This window comes from Canis aureus, chromosome 9 (assembly GCF_053574225.1).
Source record: "Canis aureus isolate CA01 chromosome 9, VMU_Caureus_v.1.0, whole genome shotgun sequence".
Lineage (NCBI taxonomy): Eukaryota > Metazoa > Chordata > Mammalia > Carnivora > Canidae > Canis > Canis aureus.
This window is the reverse complement of record NC_135619.1, coordinates 66207458-66224423: the sequence shown is the minus strand read 5'-3', so window position 1 is coordinate 66224423 and position 16966 is coordinate 66207458. Positions and strand designations below refer to the sequence as shown.

At 54.4% G+C, this 16966-nt stretch overlaps 1 protein-coding gene across 3 annotated transcripts in view; it reads left to right on the top strand.

Moving 5' to 3' along the window:
- Positions 1 to 16966, top strand: part of PRIMA1 (proline rich membrane anchor 1) — a 60005-nt gene that overhangs the window by 32499 nt on the left and 10540 nt on the right. For all 3 annotated transcript variants that reach the window (XR_013386785.1, XM_077910416.1, XM_077910415.1), the window contains exon 4: positions 12232 to 12361. Coding sequence is in view for 2 of the 3 variants with exons in the window: in XM_077910416.1 (XP_077766542.1) it covers positions 12232 to 12361 (130 nt within the window). In the remaining variant the exon portion in view is untranslated. The remainder of the gene's footprint in view (positions 1 to 12231; positions 12362 to 16966) is intronic.

The window sequence follows — 16966 nt, the reverse complement described above, 5'->3', positions numbered from 1 at the left end:
GGTTTTATCCCAAAGCCACAGACATTTCAGACATTCCTTTTTTTTTTTTTTTTTTTTTTTTTTTTAACAAAGAGCAACTAAACAGTACTGGGTTTTCTCAGCTGTGTCACCAGCCCTTTGTAACACCTGGACCAAGATCATTCTTAGCTCATGCCAACAGGGACCTTTAAACAAGACTTAGGCTTTGTCTAGAGAACTAGCAAAGGGTGATTCTGGGAAGGAATCTGGAACATAGAAAGCTCCCATGAATCTCATTGGGATGTAATGTCATCTATCTGATGCTTGGGAAGGCAGGCCAGGACCTTTCACGTTTGGTGACCTGATGTCTGGGGTCACTGACATGGCACCTGTTCTCAGAGCCAGAGACAAGAATTCTTAAAGGAACTGTACCCAGGGGAGACTGGAAGGCAACACAAGAGGTGGGACTGGGAAGAAGAGAAAGCCAAGTGAGCATCCAGGAGGCCTGGGCCCCATCCTGTGGGGGGATTCTGGAGGATTCCTTATGTCCTACCAGTGGTCCCAGCTGGCAGCAGGGGGCTAGACTGTCCAGCCTAGCTGCTGTCGGTCACTGGTCAAGGACTCTCCTAGGTGTAGGGGAATAAATTTCCAGGCTCCCCACTGCATGTGTATCCACTCCAGCAGCCTGAGGCAGTCTTCCCAAGAAGGGCTCTAGGTGCCTGAGAAGGTCGTAATGTGGCTTCATATCCCCTGTACCCCAGCACAGGTGGAGAGGACCATACCTTCTAGTGCTCACCTCCATAGCCAAGACAGAGGCGGGTGGCTGCAGAAGCTGATGTTTGAGTGCCAAACAAACAAAAAGACCCCAAGATGTACTGAGGGGGATCGAGAGGAGGAAGGAGGGGCCAGTGGCTCTCCCGTGTGCTTGAAACTGCAGGATGAGGGATGGGATGGAACTGCCTGTCCTTCCTCACAGCTAAGCCAAGGGTAAGCTTGTCATCAGATTGGGAGCCAGAAAGAGCCTTGGAGGCTGCCGCCAAAGTGGCGGGCTGTACCTGCCTTAGAAACCAGCCTGTTCCATTGTTGGACAGTTAAAGGGTGTAGACAGTTCTTAGAGATGTTAGTCCTAAATCTACCCAAATGTCGTTGCTTCTGCTGTTGGGAGAACCACTGAACACATTGTTGTGGTGACTGCCAGGATGATACTTGACACGTTATCATGGCTGAGCCCCTCCATGGCTGAACCCCAATCTTCCAGGGAAGGGTTGAGGAGCTTGTATCGTTTCAGTGCACCATCCAGGGTCACTTCGCACATGTGATACGCGCAGGGCAATATCCAAACTCCGGTCAGTCCTCTGCGCTTTCGCCGTGTCATCACACTGTCATTGTTAAAATTCACAGGCCAGACAGAGCCTGAGCCCCATGCCTAGAGACCTCCCATCAAGGTATTGGTGTAACATTTGGAGTGAAGCACCCTTCCAAGAAATAATATAAGAGTGGAATGGTTACTAGCAAAATGAAAATTGGGGCTATAATTTCAGGATGCTCTTGGATCACTCTCCTAAGTTTGTCAAACAGTCTCAGGTTAAGACCACCCCAAGTTAGGTAGGGATAGACAAACCTTTTTTTTTTTTTTTTTAAGATTTTATTTATTTATTCATGAGCCACACAGAAAGAGAAGAAGGGACACAGGCAGAGGGAGAAGCAGGCTCCCTGAGAGGAGCCTGTGCAGGACTCAATCCCGAGACCCTGGGATCACGACCCTGAGCCGAAGGCAGACCCTCAACCACTGAGCCACCCGGGTGTCCCGGCAAATTCTTTCTGTCAAAGGCCAGATGGTAAACAGTTCAGGCCTTGCAGGGCCATACTGTCTCTGTTGCAGTTATTCAGCTTGGCTGATGCAGCCAGAAAGCAGTCACGACCATATGTGAACAAGTGGGTTTTCCAATAAAACTTTATTTCCAAAAACAGGTGGTGGGCCACATTTGGCCTAGGGATCAGGGTTTGTCAACCATTGGTCCAAGGTGATCGTGAACCCCTCTTCAACATGATTACAACTGTGTAGACGGAGCAGATTCTATCAGAGGGGGCATTCATGAGACCCCATCATGTATTACTCGCTGGGTGGGAGGGAAGAAAGCAATTCAACATCTGTTCAGTATCAACTAGGTAACTGGGGCTCTGCTGAGCATTTAATATATTCTCTTGGGAGCATTTTCCCACCCCAAGGTCATGAGCGTCTCACAAGTAAAGACAGGCTCATTATTCTCGATCAACCATGTTCAGGGCATTATTGTTTTTTGCTTTTTGGTTTCCCGCTGTTTGAACCTAAGGCATGTGGGCAACCGAGTGTCTCGGGGAGACCGGAATCAGCAGGCATCGGTCTGGGGGTTCCTGAATTTCTGTCCATTCTCTAGTGGACCTGAGCATCATGAGGGCAGGCCCCTTTCTGTTTCGCTGACCCTCCCATCCCCAGGACCTGGCACGGGGCGTGCACGGCACAGAGTAGCAGGCTCTTAGCAGACACGAGCGAGGGAATGGATTAGCACGGGAATGAGGAGTTGTCAGGGCCACGAGGGTGGGCTCAAGTGGTCACCCAGGGCCTTCCCCCTGTGGCATCATCTCGTCACTTCTGTGCCATTCTGAAGCTGCCAAGTGGGGACCTTCTGGGCAGTTGGGGCATCTGCAGCCCTGGGTGGCAACAGAAGGCTCAGGGCGTCCGGGGAGGGTCCCCGGGGCAAGGAACAGAGAAAGGATGGATTGCAGCTACATAAAGCGAGGAGTGCTGTTGACTAACAAGTCCTGGCCTTCAGGAGCCTCACAAAGAGGGCTGTTTGGGCGAGGAACAAGGGGAGGCGTGTTCTGCAGTGGCCACCAGAAGCATAATTAATTGCACCAGGCAGCGGCCTGCTGTTCTCAGCTCCTGCCCGGGCCTCCGCCCAGATCTTTCCCTTGCATCAGGAAAAGCCGTGGCTGCCCCCACCATGGAGACTGAAACCCAATTCATAATTTTCCTTTCCTAATTAGGCACGGGGATGATGGAGACAATTATTAATAATGTATTGGGTTGTTTTTTTTTTTAATGCCCCCCTCAGGAGCCGGGCCTGAGAACAGTGTCCTTGATGATAAGCAGCCACACCGCCACCACGCTGGGCTCCGTGCCCAGGACGCCAGGCAGAAATAAATAAATCAGAGAAGTGAGTGTCCTGTGGAGTTCGGGCAACAGGCTGGGAGTCACAGATGGAAGGGCATGGAGCCCCTCCCCAGGGCTTCAGCAGGGAGGTCCCGGACATTGGGGTCCTGGGGGGCAGCAGAGAGGCTTGGGTGCCCCCTGCCTGTGGCCCCCCTCCTTCCCCTGCTGACCTAGACCAACCCACATAGGACCTTTCCATAGGGCGGCCCCCTCTCCCCCACCCTGTAGGGCTCAGCCTAAATACCACCTCCTCAAAGAGGCTTCCCCGATGCCCAGGTAACACCGAGGTCCCCTTTCCATGCACAGCCTCCCTCCCTCCATGGGACCCTCCTGTCTCATTTTGTCCAAGGTGTATCTTTGGGCCTGGATTTGCTTGCTTGTTTCTGGGTGGGGGTTGCAGGTTGGCCCTGGAGCCAGATGTCTGGGTTCAGATCCCAGCTCTACCACCTGCCCCAGGACGTTGGGCACCTTCACGAACTGTCTGCCGGTCCTGGTCCGGCACTGCATTCACCCCCCAGGCACACCCTCAGCACCCTCAGCCCCAGGCCACCCTCCCTTCACACAGCCTGGGGAAAGCCAGCCTGACCCTGCAGTCCCAGGCATGGGGTGAAGGCGTGTGGGGTGAAGCGGCTGGCCCTGGACCGGACTCACTTTAGGGTCCCTGCCCACCCCACCACCCTGGACACCTGTCCCATCCTCGCTCAGCTGCTGACCCTGCTTCCTGCTTCGCCGAGACAACAGAAACCATTGGAAGGAAGGAAGCGACCCCTGAGCCCGCTCTGTCACCCACCCATACACTCCTCTCTCACCTTTCCTACATACTGGGGCGCCCACCTGTGCATGGGGCCCATCCCCTCTCCTGGGTCACACCCAGCACCCGCCCACACATCTACATGCACACACATCCACACTTCCGTGAACTTGACCTTCCAGATGTATCCAGAATCCACCCTTTATCCACACCTCCACTGCTGAGCCCCATCTGAGCCACAATCCTGTTCATCTTAGACTATTGGCAGTGACCCTCCAGCTTCCTACACACTCCCCCACCCTGCGCCACACACACACACCACACACACACACGTCTACTCTAAACATAGAGCCATTCAGTCAATGTGAAGTCAGACCTGACCACCCCTTCTCCAATGACACCTCATTTCTCAGTGTAAAAGCTTAAGGTTTTCTCATCTCTCCTGTCCTTCTCTTGCCTGCTTCATCCCGGTCACAAGGGCCTCTTTGCTGCTCCTCAGACCTGCCACATCCCTGCTGACCTCAGGACCTTTGCTTTGGCTCTTCCTCCAGGCACCTGTGTGATGAACCCCCTTTGCTCACCTGTTGCCCCTTGAAGCACCGTGGCTGCCCTAGTTCACATTGTAACCCACCCACTCTGCACCCCAGCACCCTCAGCCCCCCAAAGCTACTTTGTTTAGGGGTAAAAAAGGACATGGTGGTGTCCACGAGGAAAAGAGGCCTTCCTATTTCCCTGCTTCTCCCTTAACAGCAAGGAGACAGTTCTGGAAGCTGCCAGCAGGCTTTTCCTCATGTCATTGGCCTGATCTGCATGATGTGCCCATGTCTGAATCAGTTAGGGTCAGAAGGACTGGAACGACCAGACCTGGCTGACACCACTGAAAACCCACCTCCTGGGTGGACACGCCTTTCCAAAGCCTGAGCCTGTGGCGGATGAGGGGACACGGGAACCTCTGGCCGTGGGGGTGGGGGGATTGGAAAGACGTATCACAGGGGGGTTCTATCCCGTCCTCAAAGCCTGAGCCAGACTCCTATTAGCAGAGAAGGGGCGAAAGCCACCCCCTGGAGGTGAAGTGCACATGCTCACTGCTTTTATCGGGCACAGGTGCCAAAGGAGACTTTTCTCTCTATATGTAGGGGCTTGTTCCAGAGGTTTGCATGGTGTCAAGGTCTGATCTTGCACTTGTGGCTGTGAAGGCTGGCCACACGCCCTGGCACCTTGGGTGGGAGATGAGCGCGTGGCCCCACCCCCGAGCTGGCCCACGGGGGAGGGTGGACGGCCCTGGCACAGGCCTCCCCGTGGATGCCCTGTGCCCGGGAATGGATGGCAGTGAGCTGAGTCGGCCCCTTGTGTGCCAGGAACAATGGGCTCTGTGTGGGGGTGGGGCACGGGGACGGAGGCGCCCCCACACCCCCTCCTTCCGCAGTGGGGCTGGGGACACCGAGGCAGAGGCAGGGAACAGGCCATCAGCCATGAAGGAGCTTGTGGGAGCCGCGTGCCCTCTGGTTCCGGGGGCCGGATGTAAGGCAGGGCAGAGATGTGAGGACGAGTCTGCTTCTCTGCGCCCCAGACCCCTCCTTTGACCACAGGAGACAGGTTGTGTCCCCACACGAACGTGTCAGCAGAGCTCCTGGACCCCACCCCATCCTCGTGTTGGGCGAACAGGCTGAGGCGGGGGCCGAGAGTTGAATGGCTCCAAAATGCTCTTCAGACTTTTGGTAACCCGGGGCGCACTTTGCCCAGATGGCTGGGTGGTGTCTTCTAGACCCTTCCTGTGGGTGGGAGGGCCCGGCACAGAAAAGGGGCTCCCCTACACCCTAAGGGCCAGCTGTGCCAGGAGGCCATCCCTGAGAGCGGGGCCGCGTGACTCCTGTGTGGTGCCCGACACACAACAGTGGCAAGTCCCTGGCGGTGTCACGAGCCCTGGGCCAGCTCCCAACGGGGGACCCCAGTATGGGGTGAACGTGTCCTCTGGTTGGGGAGCGCATTCATGGGCATCAGCCTCTTGAGGGAAGCTGGTGGCAGCTCAGGGGGCCCTCTGCGCACCTGTGCTCGGTGGCTGTGACCCATTGATGGGCCGGAGCGTGACTGCGGGGAGCTAGCAGTGCAGGGGGGCTGCAGGCTGACCGGCCTCCCGCCCGCTCAGTCAAGGCCGACTCAGTGTGCTGCCATTTCAGCTCTCGAGTCAGTCGGGAAACAGCACAGGCAACCTTGGCGTGAGTCATCAAAGACTTGGAAAGTTGGGAGAGAAGTCTAATGATTCCCCTGGGGCCGAGTGAACACCCACGGTGTCACCGGCAGTGCCTGGCGCTCAGGCTGCGCTCGAGAAATGAGGAGCCGCGGGACGCGAGTGGTTGGCCACTCAGGGTGGCCACTCAGGGTCAAAAGGCCAAACCATGGATAAATCCATAGTCTCCATCACAACGGATAAAATCATGTTAAAACAAAGGACGGGGGGGTGCGCCTGGGTGGCTCAGTAGGTTAGGCATCTGCCTTCAGCTCAGATCATGATCCCAGGGTCGTGGGATCGAGCCCTTCCTCGGGCCCCCTGCTCCAAGGGGAGTCTGCTTCTCCCTCTCCCTCTACCCCTTCCCCGGCTTGTTCTCTCTCTCCCTCTCCCCCCCCCCCTCTCTGTCCAATAAATAAATTAAAATCTTAAGAAAAAAAAAGGACAAGGCTGTAACTCCCTTCTTCTAGGAACCATTGAAAAATATCTTGCAAACCCGAATTGTTTCTCCCCTGCTGGCTGCCCCTCTGATTCATTCCTGCCCCACTGCGTACCCCGCTGCCCGTCAGGCACCTCCTGTGTAGAGCTGGCAGGCAAGGAGATGGAAGTGGCAGGTTCCTGATCACACGTAAGCATGTTGAGTTGACCATGAATGCTGTCGCAAGCACACTTGGGTTCGAATCGTGATTGTTCTGCTGACTGTGTGGTCTGTTTCCCCACTTACAAAAGGGGATTTCAGTGGGCTCTGCACTGCCATGACCAGTCGCGTGCCTTGGAATCAGTGCCCAGCAGGTGATGATGGTTGCTACTCCTGGGACCCTCAAGAACCCTGCCCCTGCTGTCTCATCTGATGGTCACCAATACCTGAGAGCGATACAGGGAAGGTGCTGGTCAGCGGGAGCACTGGGGTTGGGGGCTCCTGCCTGACCTCACAGGCTCCCCTGGGGCACTGGAGTCCCGTTGGTCTGCTCAGGCTCCTTGATACCGTTCAGATGGGCACATTCACAGCTGCTTCTTTTCTAGACACTTCCACAAGATGACCTCCTTTTCATCTCTTTCTAGCATTTGCCACTCGTGCCATTATATATTCCTTGGTAGATTTCTTTGTAGGCTGTTGGCTTCCTCCCCTCTTCTGGAAGTACCCTGGGGGGAGACCATATCCGTCGTGCTCACTCCCTGGACTCCCAGTTCCAGCTCCCCAACTTCACGCAGATGTCTGGATCCTGCTGGCTTCTCCCTTCCAGGACCGCTCTTTGCAAACTCTCGGGCAGTGATCTGGGGCAGCCCGAACTCCCCTTCTTCGTTTCTTGTACTTCAGAGATCAGTGCCTTCTGTTGCCTTGATGTCTGCTATTTTGAAAACCATTGTCGTATGTATTTGGTATATTTTGTAGATGTTTCAGATGTGTGTTTTTTTGGGGGGGGAACAAATCTGTCCCTGTTACTGTATCTTGGCTGGAAGAAGTCTCTAATATGAGGGTTTTTTTTTTTTTAAGCTGTATTTATTTATTTATTTATTTTTATTATTTATTTGTAATTTTTATTTATTTATTTTTTGCTGTATTTGTTTTAAAGAGAGAATGCAAGCTAGGGAAGAGACAGAGGAAGAGAGAGAGTCTCAAGCAGACTCTGAGCTGAGCATAGAGCCCGACTCGGTTCTGGATCCCACAACCCTGAGATCACACTACCTGAGGCGAAACCAAGGGTTGGACACCCAACCAACTGAGCCACCTGGGCACCCCCCAAATATAAGTTTAAATGATACATTTCTTGATTAGAAAGAAAGCAGCTCCTTTGATAAAGCAAAACTGAGCCCAGGTGGTTCTACGCCGAGCTCTGTGGTTGTTACTTTTATCATCTTTATAGACGTCAGGAGTGTTTAATGAATACAGTAGACAGAGCTTTATTGAGTAGAGACAGGGAGAGAGGGGGCTGCAACCCCTAGAGGTCAGGACAGCTCCTGCCTTTCTGTCAGTGTTTGCAGAATCTTGGCCACAAACAAGGGGCTGTGCCAGAGGGAGCGGAGCCCCGGCAGTCTCATGTCTGGACTTCACACCCGGCTTGTCTCAGCCTTCCCTGCCTGACCATCTGCCTCTCATGGACATCACCCTCTTCCTTGATCCTTCGCACCAAATGGCCTCCTCTCCTCAAGCCACAAATGACCTGCACCTCGCACGTTAGCAAATCTGCATGTCTCATCTCCTCTTGGAGCCTGCTGGCCCCTTGAGCAAAGGTGACCAGGTCTCAGCCAGCCCTGTGATGATCTGTGGGCAGCTGGTACCAGACCTGGTAAGGGCATGGTTTCTAGCAAATCCATCTTTGCACTCCCAGCTCCTAGCATGATGCTAGAGCATGGCAGGTGCTCAGCAAATGCCTGGTGGATGAATGAATGAATGAATGAATGAGCACCTTCATGATGCTATCTTCTCAAATGTGCACCATCAGGCTGCTCACATGCTAAGCTTATCACATCTGCAAAGGAGTCCTGGCCACACCAGTAGGAAGGAAGTTCAGGCAGGAGCAGACCTGGCCTGAAGCCCAAAGCTTGGTGTCCCGATCGCTGGCCCCTGGGAAAAGTTGCTTCTTGATCCTGGGTGTCCGTGTGTGTCCTTTTGCTGAAATGATACTTCTCAGGCTTCCTCCAGCTCCAACAGTTCCTGATGCTTCTTAATGTAAAAAGAATGACTGGAGCTAGGAGACATAAGAATGCATTGTTTGAACACAAGAGCCGTTTTCTTGGCAAAATCCAAGATTTATGCCCCCAGGCTAGATTCACAAAATACCTCCTTCTTTGCTCATGTGTTAGCTTCTTGCCTGGAGTAGCTTCCTCACATGCATGTGCTGGGCAGCACGCTGCTGAATAATATCAGGGGCCCGACACAGAAGGACCCTCTCAAACCAGTCCCCCTGCTTTCTATGTCGATTGTGTTTGGGACGAGTAAGCAAGAAGGAGATCCCCACCTCATTACCAATGAACGTAAAGAACCTCAAAAGAGACACTCTGAAATTTGGTGTCAGATACCAAAGGCGGTTTCGGATCAACCCTTCTGTTTCCCGTTGATGGTATTTCTCAACGAGGGCCTCAGTGGCTTTTTTTTGGAGGGACAGTTCAATCTTGTAGGAATATCCAGGCCCCTGTTGTTTTCTGGAGCTCCTGGGCTCACTTACTGTGACAACCAAAGACAGCCCCCCTCCCCTTATTTCCAGGGACCCTCTGGAGAAGGGCTGCCCACAGCTGCTGTGAGCCCCGGCCCCCTGTGGGTCCCCTGTGGACAGGTGTGAGGGTCCCCTTGGGCTGCAGGCATGGCCCTTGGGACTTGGCCCGGAGGTGTTACAGCCTGAGGTACAATTGACAGAAGCCAAAATTGCTTCCCTTTGTGGCAAAAACAAGGAGGCAAGCCCTTTGGGGTTGGGATCCCCCTGTATCTGGTTGCACTCCTGACTATCATGCACTGACCATTGGAGGGAAAATGGGGCCTGAATCTGTGCTGGGTCACCCCAGGAAGACTCAGCCAAGCCAAATTTGGGACATTTGGGATACACCAAAATGTGGAACTGGGGTAGGAGAGCCAGGCTTCTCGGAGGTTTGCGTTTGATATTTCACAAAAACAAAACAAAACAAAAAAACCACTGAAGAAATTCATCATGGGAAAAATGAGAATCCTCTTGGATCTCCTTTCCCTTATTTTAGAGTTTATTCCTATCTTGAATTTCATATTCTGTATCTTTTCAGTGTTGGAGTTCTTAATGGCCTGACCCGGCCCTGGCTGAGAGCAGCCATGTGGCTCGGTGACATCCCTGTCCTGGTGTCTCTCAGGAAGCATTTCTGAACCAGCTTGGTTGTGTGGTGATCTGAGCCCCAGATCTAGGGACCTGACATTTGTTAAAGGGGCTTTAGCACCTGCTCCCTGCAAAGAGCACTTAGTGGCTTGCTGGGTCTCCCCACCCAGCTGCAACAACACCACAATCTGATAACAATTTGGTAACTTGGAACTACCCTGCTCTGCTTACTCCTCTTTAATTGTTCCCGGCAGGCATATACAAGAGAAAAGGCACTTGGGGAAACAAACAGGCAGCCTCTTATAAAGTTACTCACACACACACCATAGGGCCCAGCGAGCCCAGATGTTTATCCAGGAAAAACATGAAGACAGGTCTAGGGGAGCCCTGGGTGGCTCAGCGGTTGAGCTGCCTTCGGCCCAGGGCGTGATCCTGGGGTCCCGGGATCGAGTCCCACATCGGGCTCCCTGCATGGAGCCTTCTTCTCCCTCTGCCTGTGTCTCTGCCTCTCTCCTCTCTCTCTGTCTCTCATGAATAAATAAATAAAAATCTTAAAAAAAAAAAAAAAAGATCTAGACCACGTTTGCAGATGCTTCTAGCAGGTCTATTCACAAAAGTCAAAACCTGGAAGCAGCCCAGGAGTCCACCCCACAACAGGTGAACGGATAAACAAATTGTGGTTTCTTCATATAATGGAATACCACACTCAGCAATAAAAAAAAAAAGAAGGAACTTCTGAAATTTGTGATAACGTGGATAAATCTCAAAAACATCTTGCTAAATAAAGGGAGCAAAGATATAACATACTGCATGATTCCATGTTCGGACTTTCAAGAACAGGCAAATCTAATCTTTTATTTTATTTTATTTTTAAAGATTTATTTTTATTTATTTATGATAGACATAGAGAGAGAGAGAGAGAGAGAGAGGCAGAGTCACAGGCAGAGGGAGAAGCAGGCCCCATGCCAGGAGCCCGACGTGGGACTCGATCCCGGGACTCCAGGATCGTGCCCTGGGCCAAAAGCAGGCGCGAAACCGCTGTGCCACCCAGGGATCCCCTAATCTTTGATTTTAGAGAGCAGAATAGTGTTTGCCTGCAGCGCAGGGATTGACACAGGGCAACTTCCTGGGGTGGTGGGAATATTCTGTCATGACAGAGGTGTGGCTTAGGCAGGTGAACTCATTTGTCAAAGCGGATCACATTGGACACTTCAGAGGGTTAAGAATCACCGTGTGCGGTTTACACCGTGAGGAGTCAATTCTGAGAATGACGGTAGAGACGAAAGCATCTGTGGTATCCCCGGGAAACCATTCACTTACTCCCCATGTTCTGTGGCACCCCTGAAAGTATCGATTATTAAGTGGACACAGAGTCTAGGGCATAGTTTTGATCCCTTTACATAAAGCCACAGGTCTTGAAGACTTGCCCAAAGCTAGTAGTGTCTGTATATCTGTCCATCCGTCTGTCCCTCCCTGCCCCCCTCTCTCCTCCACTCCCTCCCTCTTCTCCCTTCTTTCTCTCTTTTCTCCCCTCCACCCCTCCTATTTCTTTTGCAATTCGGGGCGCTCCTTTCCAGCTGTGTCTGGACCTTTCAGGGCCTCTGGGATGAGGCTGTGTGATGTCTCCACGGTTCTCAGAAGAGTGAACCAGCTTTGCAGCGGGCCTCGTCCACCCTGTGCTGCGGTCTGCCCCGCACAGCTGGTGCCAAGTGTGGGGGGGCGGACAGGTTCACCCCGGGTACCCCTTCCTTGGATCAAGTAATGACAAAGGGGCCCTGTGGCACAGCTCAGGTGCTGTGTCAGCGACAGACTCTGCCGGGTTTCGGCCAGTTGAGACGGCTGTAGGTACTCCCCACATGGGCCGGATCCAAGCAGGGAGACAGGCTGCCTCTTGGCTTACCAAACTGACATTGATGGGCCTCCCTTTCTGTCCTCCCTCCTGGAGCGTGCCCTGTGCACCCTGCTCCCCACCCCCACCCTCGGAGGAAGTGGATCTAATGCCTCAACTGAGAGAATGAGATGTTCTGTTATTTTTCATGGGAAATTAAACCTGACCCTGCTGTCAGTTAGCTCATGCCAAGGGAGGATGGATGGCCCGGGCCTCAGCGTTAACCCCTGCTCAGAGCACGTGTCTGGCGGGGGGCCAGGCATGACGTCACCTGCCGCTGGGGTGGGGGTGGGGACGGCGGCCCAGGTCAGGAGCCTCCATCCCGGGGGCCGGATGACGATGAGGACACTGCCGTGTCACCCGCCACGGTCCACCTCCGACGCGGCCGACACCTGCTCCTCCGGCGGAGACTCAGCCTCTTCCTGTGTCTTTCAGCCCCCAACTCTACCTCGTGCCCCGCTGAGGAAAGCTGGTGGTCGGGGCTGGTGATCATCATCGCGGTATGTTGCGCCTCCCTGGTGTTTCTCACTGTGCTTGTCATCATTTGCTATAAAGCCATCAAAAGGTGAGTGCTCGCCGGGCTCTGAGCCCCGACGGGGCTCCGCCTGGGCTGGGGCCGCTCCGCCCACCCCCATCGTGTTTTTTGAAACCATAAAAATTGTTAAGCATTTAACAAGCAGGAAGGATGTACAGTGAATGCCCATCTTCCTTCAGCCAAGCAGTGAATGAGCGCCAGTTATGTGTTGGGTCCAGGGCGGTGAGTGTGTGTGTGTGTGTGTGTGTGTGTGTGTGTGTGAACAGTATCCCTACCTGGAAGTCACAGCCTGCCATCAGGAGCTCACTAAGGCGCCTGGGAGTATGGACATAATCCTTGCAGGGTGCCACTGGATGGAGCCACCAGGAGGGCCCACGCTGGTTTGGAGTAGGAACCGGGCTTTGGGGTCAGATCTAAATACCAGTTCAAACCGTGTGACCAGGAAGAAAGCGCTTTAACCTCTTTAGCCCTCAGTTTCCCTACTTGTAAAATGGGAGGAAAGAATGGGAATGCTCCAGGGGAGTCCTTAATTATGCCAACAGCAGACTGGCTTTCACAGACACTGCTGTCCTTTCTGTACCTACCAACTCACTTTACCTTTCAAAAGTGATCACCAGGGATCCCTGGGTGGCGCAATGGTTTAGCGCCTGCCTTTGGCCCAAGGGCGCGATCCTGGAGACTCGGGATCGAATCCCACATCGGGCTCCCTGCATGGAGCCTGCTTCTCCCTCTGCCTGTGTCTCTGCCTCTCTCTCTCTCTGTGTGACTATCATAAATAAAATTTAAAAAAAAAAACAAAAAATACAAAAGTGATCACCAGTCACCGCCCCCCCCCCCCCCATGCTGAGCTGGGGGCTGCAGCGGAGTGTGGCTAGCACTGGGGTCTGAGGAGGTTCAGGTAGTGTCTGGGGCCCTCAGTCTTGCCATGTTGTGGATGGCAGCCCCCCAGAGTTACAGAGCAGCAGGCCCTGACCTCCAGGCTTCCCAGCCTCCAGAAAGCACCCCCTCACCAACACCCCTCCTTCCTTGGAGGACAGAGGCAAAAGACAAAAATGTTGCGAAACCCCTAAGGGTCCTAAGCATTGTTCATCGATTTCTAATAAAGTTTTTGAAAATTCCTGAAGGCCCCAAGTTAGGGGATATATATTAAGAACAATTGTAACAGCTCAACTATTTCACTTTAGCCTTTTAATCTGTTGTTCTTTTGGACTTCACTTTAATAATTCAAAAGCAGGAAAAGTAAAATACTGAGTTAAAAGTCCTACAACGAATGCGCGTTCAGGCATGGAGGGTGAAGGGCCAGATAAGGCAACAGCCTGGGAGTGTCCTGGTGGCTCGGCGGCAGGACACGAGGGGGACAGGGCCCGGGTACAGCAGCTCCACGCAGAGAGGCCAAGCCCTGGGGATCTACCTCCCGGCCAAGAGCCCCCTGCACCCCTTGCTCGCAGGCTCCAAGGCTGACAGACAGTGTCCAAAAACAAGAAGACCTGAAGTGTCGCCAGCTTTGTTTTAGCGGAGCTGGGGCTCTTCCAGGAAGGCGTGTGGGGGCGCCCCCTCACTTCCCCTCAGAGCAGCCCGAGGGGCCTCCTGGCTGCCCTCTGTCCTCTTCCTCAGGCTCTGAGCTCTTGGTTCCTGGGTCTGTCAGTGACCCAGAAACACACGGAACTCAAGCCACAAGGCTCAGTTGATCCCTTCCAGGGGTGTGGGCAGGTCCTGGATGTAAATGGGGCTCGTGAAGTCCTCCAGGACTAGTAAGGGGGGGGCGGTCAGCACCCCTAGGAACAGGACACGGGGAGGAAATCGTGCCACAGGAACTAGAAAACCTAGAGAGCCTGAGACTCAAAAGAGGGGCCGCTTCGCAGGAGCTGTGATTGGAACAGATGGAGATGAACCCCTAAACAAGAAAGGAAGGGGAGAAACACCCCAACCTCTCTCCACCCTCCCTAGTCCTCCTGAGGGTGCATGTCATTGGCCAAACCCAAGGAACAGGGGAGCCCAAGACATGCAGTGGAAGGCGTCAGCCTCCCGGGACACAGGGCAGGGAGAGAGGACAGGATGGAATGGGTGGGTGGCCGCAGAAATAGAGACCAGCACAGTCCCTGCGCTGCGACAGCACCATGGTCCACACTGTCCTCCGCAAGCCTTGGGGCCTGGGAAGAAGGCCCAGCCCTCTGCTCCTCCAGACCTCATAATCCAGCAAGGGCATCCCAGCCCCCAGGGCGGACAGTCCGTGACCAGAGGGGGCTCCGTTCAGGGTCCAGCAGAGTCAGAAATAGAGGCTGGCACCCCAGAACCGGCCTGGAAGGAGGCCTGTGTGGGAGGCTCAACCCCTTGGGGGACGAATGGGCAGCAGGCCGGGCTACAGCTGGTGGGAGAGCCGATGCCCCCTCCTGTTGCCCAGGCTGACCTCTGCTGGGGGCTGTAAGAGATAGCACCATGCAAGCCAGCTGTCTGTCTGCATTTTTCTCCGGAGTCAACGGAGGATGTCTTGCTCACGGCCAATTCTTTTTGGTTAATAATTCATTTGAAACATGCCTCTTCTCTCAGGAAACAAAAGCATTTCATGTCACTGTAAAACCATTAAAAGGAAAATTCAGTGATGAACCCGGGTCTTTTTTTAACTCTCACAGCCTGGAGTCCTGGGGGAGGATTTCCGAGAGATCTTTGTGAAGGGCCCCCACACAGCCTTTGGGAGCCAGCTCACCGGGTGGATGGTTCTAGAATCAGCTGGGGTAGGAAGGTGGTTCTGGAGATCCCAGGTTGGTTTGGCATCTGGGGTGCAGGCCACAGGGCCCACAGCTTCTGCAGGAGTGGGAGGAGACGGGAGCAGGTGCAGAGCGGCACCCCGCAGAGCCCCCACCGGGCCTGACCTTGGTGGGAGATGGGGTCTCATTAGCACTTTGGACTCACAGACTCAGTGAATCGAACTGCAGCCTGAGTCAAAAAATGCATCCAGAGTCCCAACTCTGTGCTACATGATATGGTGCTCGGGGGTGAGGGGCTCCAAGGGGAGGAGCCCAAGGAGGAGCACCTCCCCCAGACCCAGGGCCCCAAGAGGTTTCTAGGAAGCGGGAGGGAGTTAATCAGACCAAGGGCCTGAGGAGGGGAGCCGCTCACATTGTGACTGGCGCATGCAGTGGCCCCCAGGTCCCCTGCCAATGACCCCAACCTCTGCAGGGTCCCCAGCCCAGGAGCCCACACAGCTTGCATTTCAGTGGCCTCCTTGCCTTGAGCTTGCTGTGAGCAACTTCTTTCTTTTTTTTTAAGATTTATTTATTTACATGGGGGGAGGGTGAGAAGGGCAGGGATGGGTGTGGAGCAAAGAGGGAGAGAGTAGCAAGCAGACCCCGAGGTGAGCAGTAGCCAGGACCCTGAGATCATGACCTGAGCCAAAACCAAGAGTCATACTTAACCGATTACACCCCTCAGACACTCTCAGCAGCTTCTTTATTCACAGCTGCAGGGTGATGGAGCCCCAGAGCCCTTGTGTGCTCTGCACCCTGTGCTTCCACCCAGGGCTCCTCCCCACCCCCAGGCCTGGCATGCACATGGCACCAGACAGCCTGGAGTTGTTCCAAGAACGCAGGACTGGGAGTCCAGAGCTCTGTGCCCCATTCCCAGCTGCCCCCCCCCCCCCCAGCTCAGCAGGTGTCGCTGCCCTCCCTGGCCTGTTTCCCTTACCTGTAGGGGAATACCTAGGGCATTTCACTGCTCAGAGGCATCCCTGCAGACGGAAGTGCCTGCCAAAGTCTAGGCCAGGCGGTGGGGCCGTGCTTGGCACAGGGGCTCCTATCCTGGGTGCTTTGGGCACCGTCTCTGCCCACGGGGTACCCACCTCATGGGGGGAGGAGAGGGTGTTCCACCCTCTGAAGGGGAGTAGCCGAAGGGACTATCAAGCAGAAATAAGTTGTAAGCAGACACAATGAAAGAAGCCGTTGGTCCAGGATGGGATGGGGACCTCAAACAACAATGATCCGTGACAGTCACCGAGACAAAGCTCCAGGGTGCAAGGTGCCCAGCGCCCAGGTAGGAGGGCCAGGCCTCAGACCCCTAGCCGGCCAGGGGAAGGAAGTTCCCAGGCCCCTGGACTCTTACGGGGGTACCGTGTGCTGCAGAGAGAGGACGCATCCCCATCCCCTTGGGGGCCCCTGCCTCGAGTCGCCCCCACACCCCCGGCCCACGAAGCACACCTTTCCTCCTCCAGCTGTCCGCAGCCCAGGCCTTCACCTTCTGCCATCGATTTGCCAATTAAGCCATTTGACGGCCGCCTCATTCTGATTTAAGGGTATTGGCTGACAGACGGAAGAGGCTACAGAACGGTGTGGCCACCAGTGTGGCCGGTCCCGCACACCATTAACTGCAGACAGTGAGCAAGCGTGCTGCTCCCTGGGGGTGGGCTCAGGTGCACATGTGTGTATGTGCGCGTGTGTGCCCTGGGGCTCCCCAGCTTGCTCTACAGATACTGAGCACCTACTGTGTGCTGGGGATGAGACTAGACGGCAGGGATGTAGAGATACACGAGGTGAGCTTCTGCCCCCTCACGAGGGGGGATGTGGATTAAATACACACACACACACACACACACACAAGCAAGTTAATAAATGAGGTGCTTGGAACACCGGGGTGGCTCAGTGG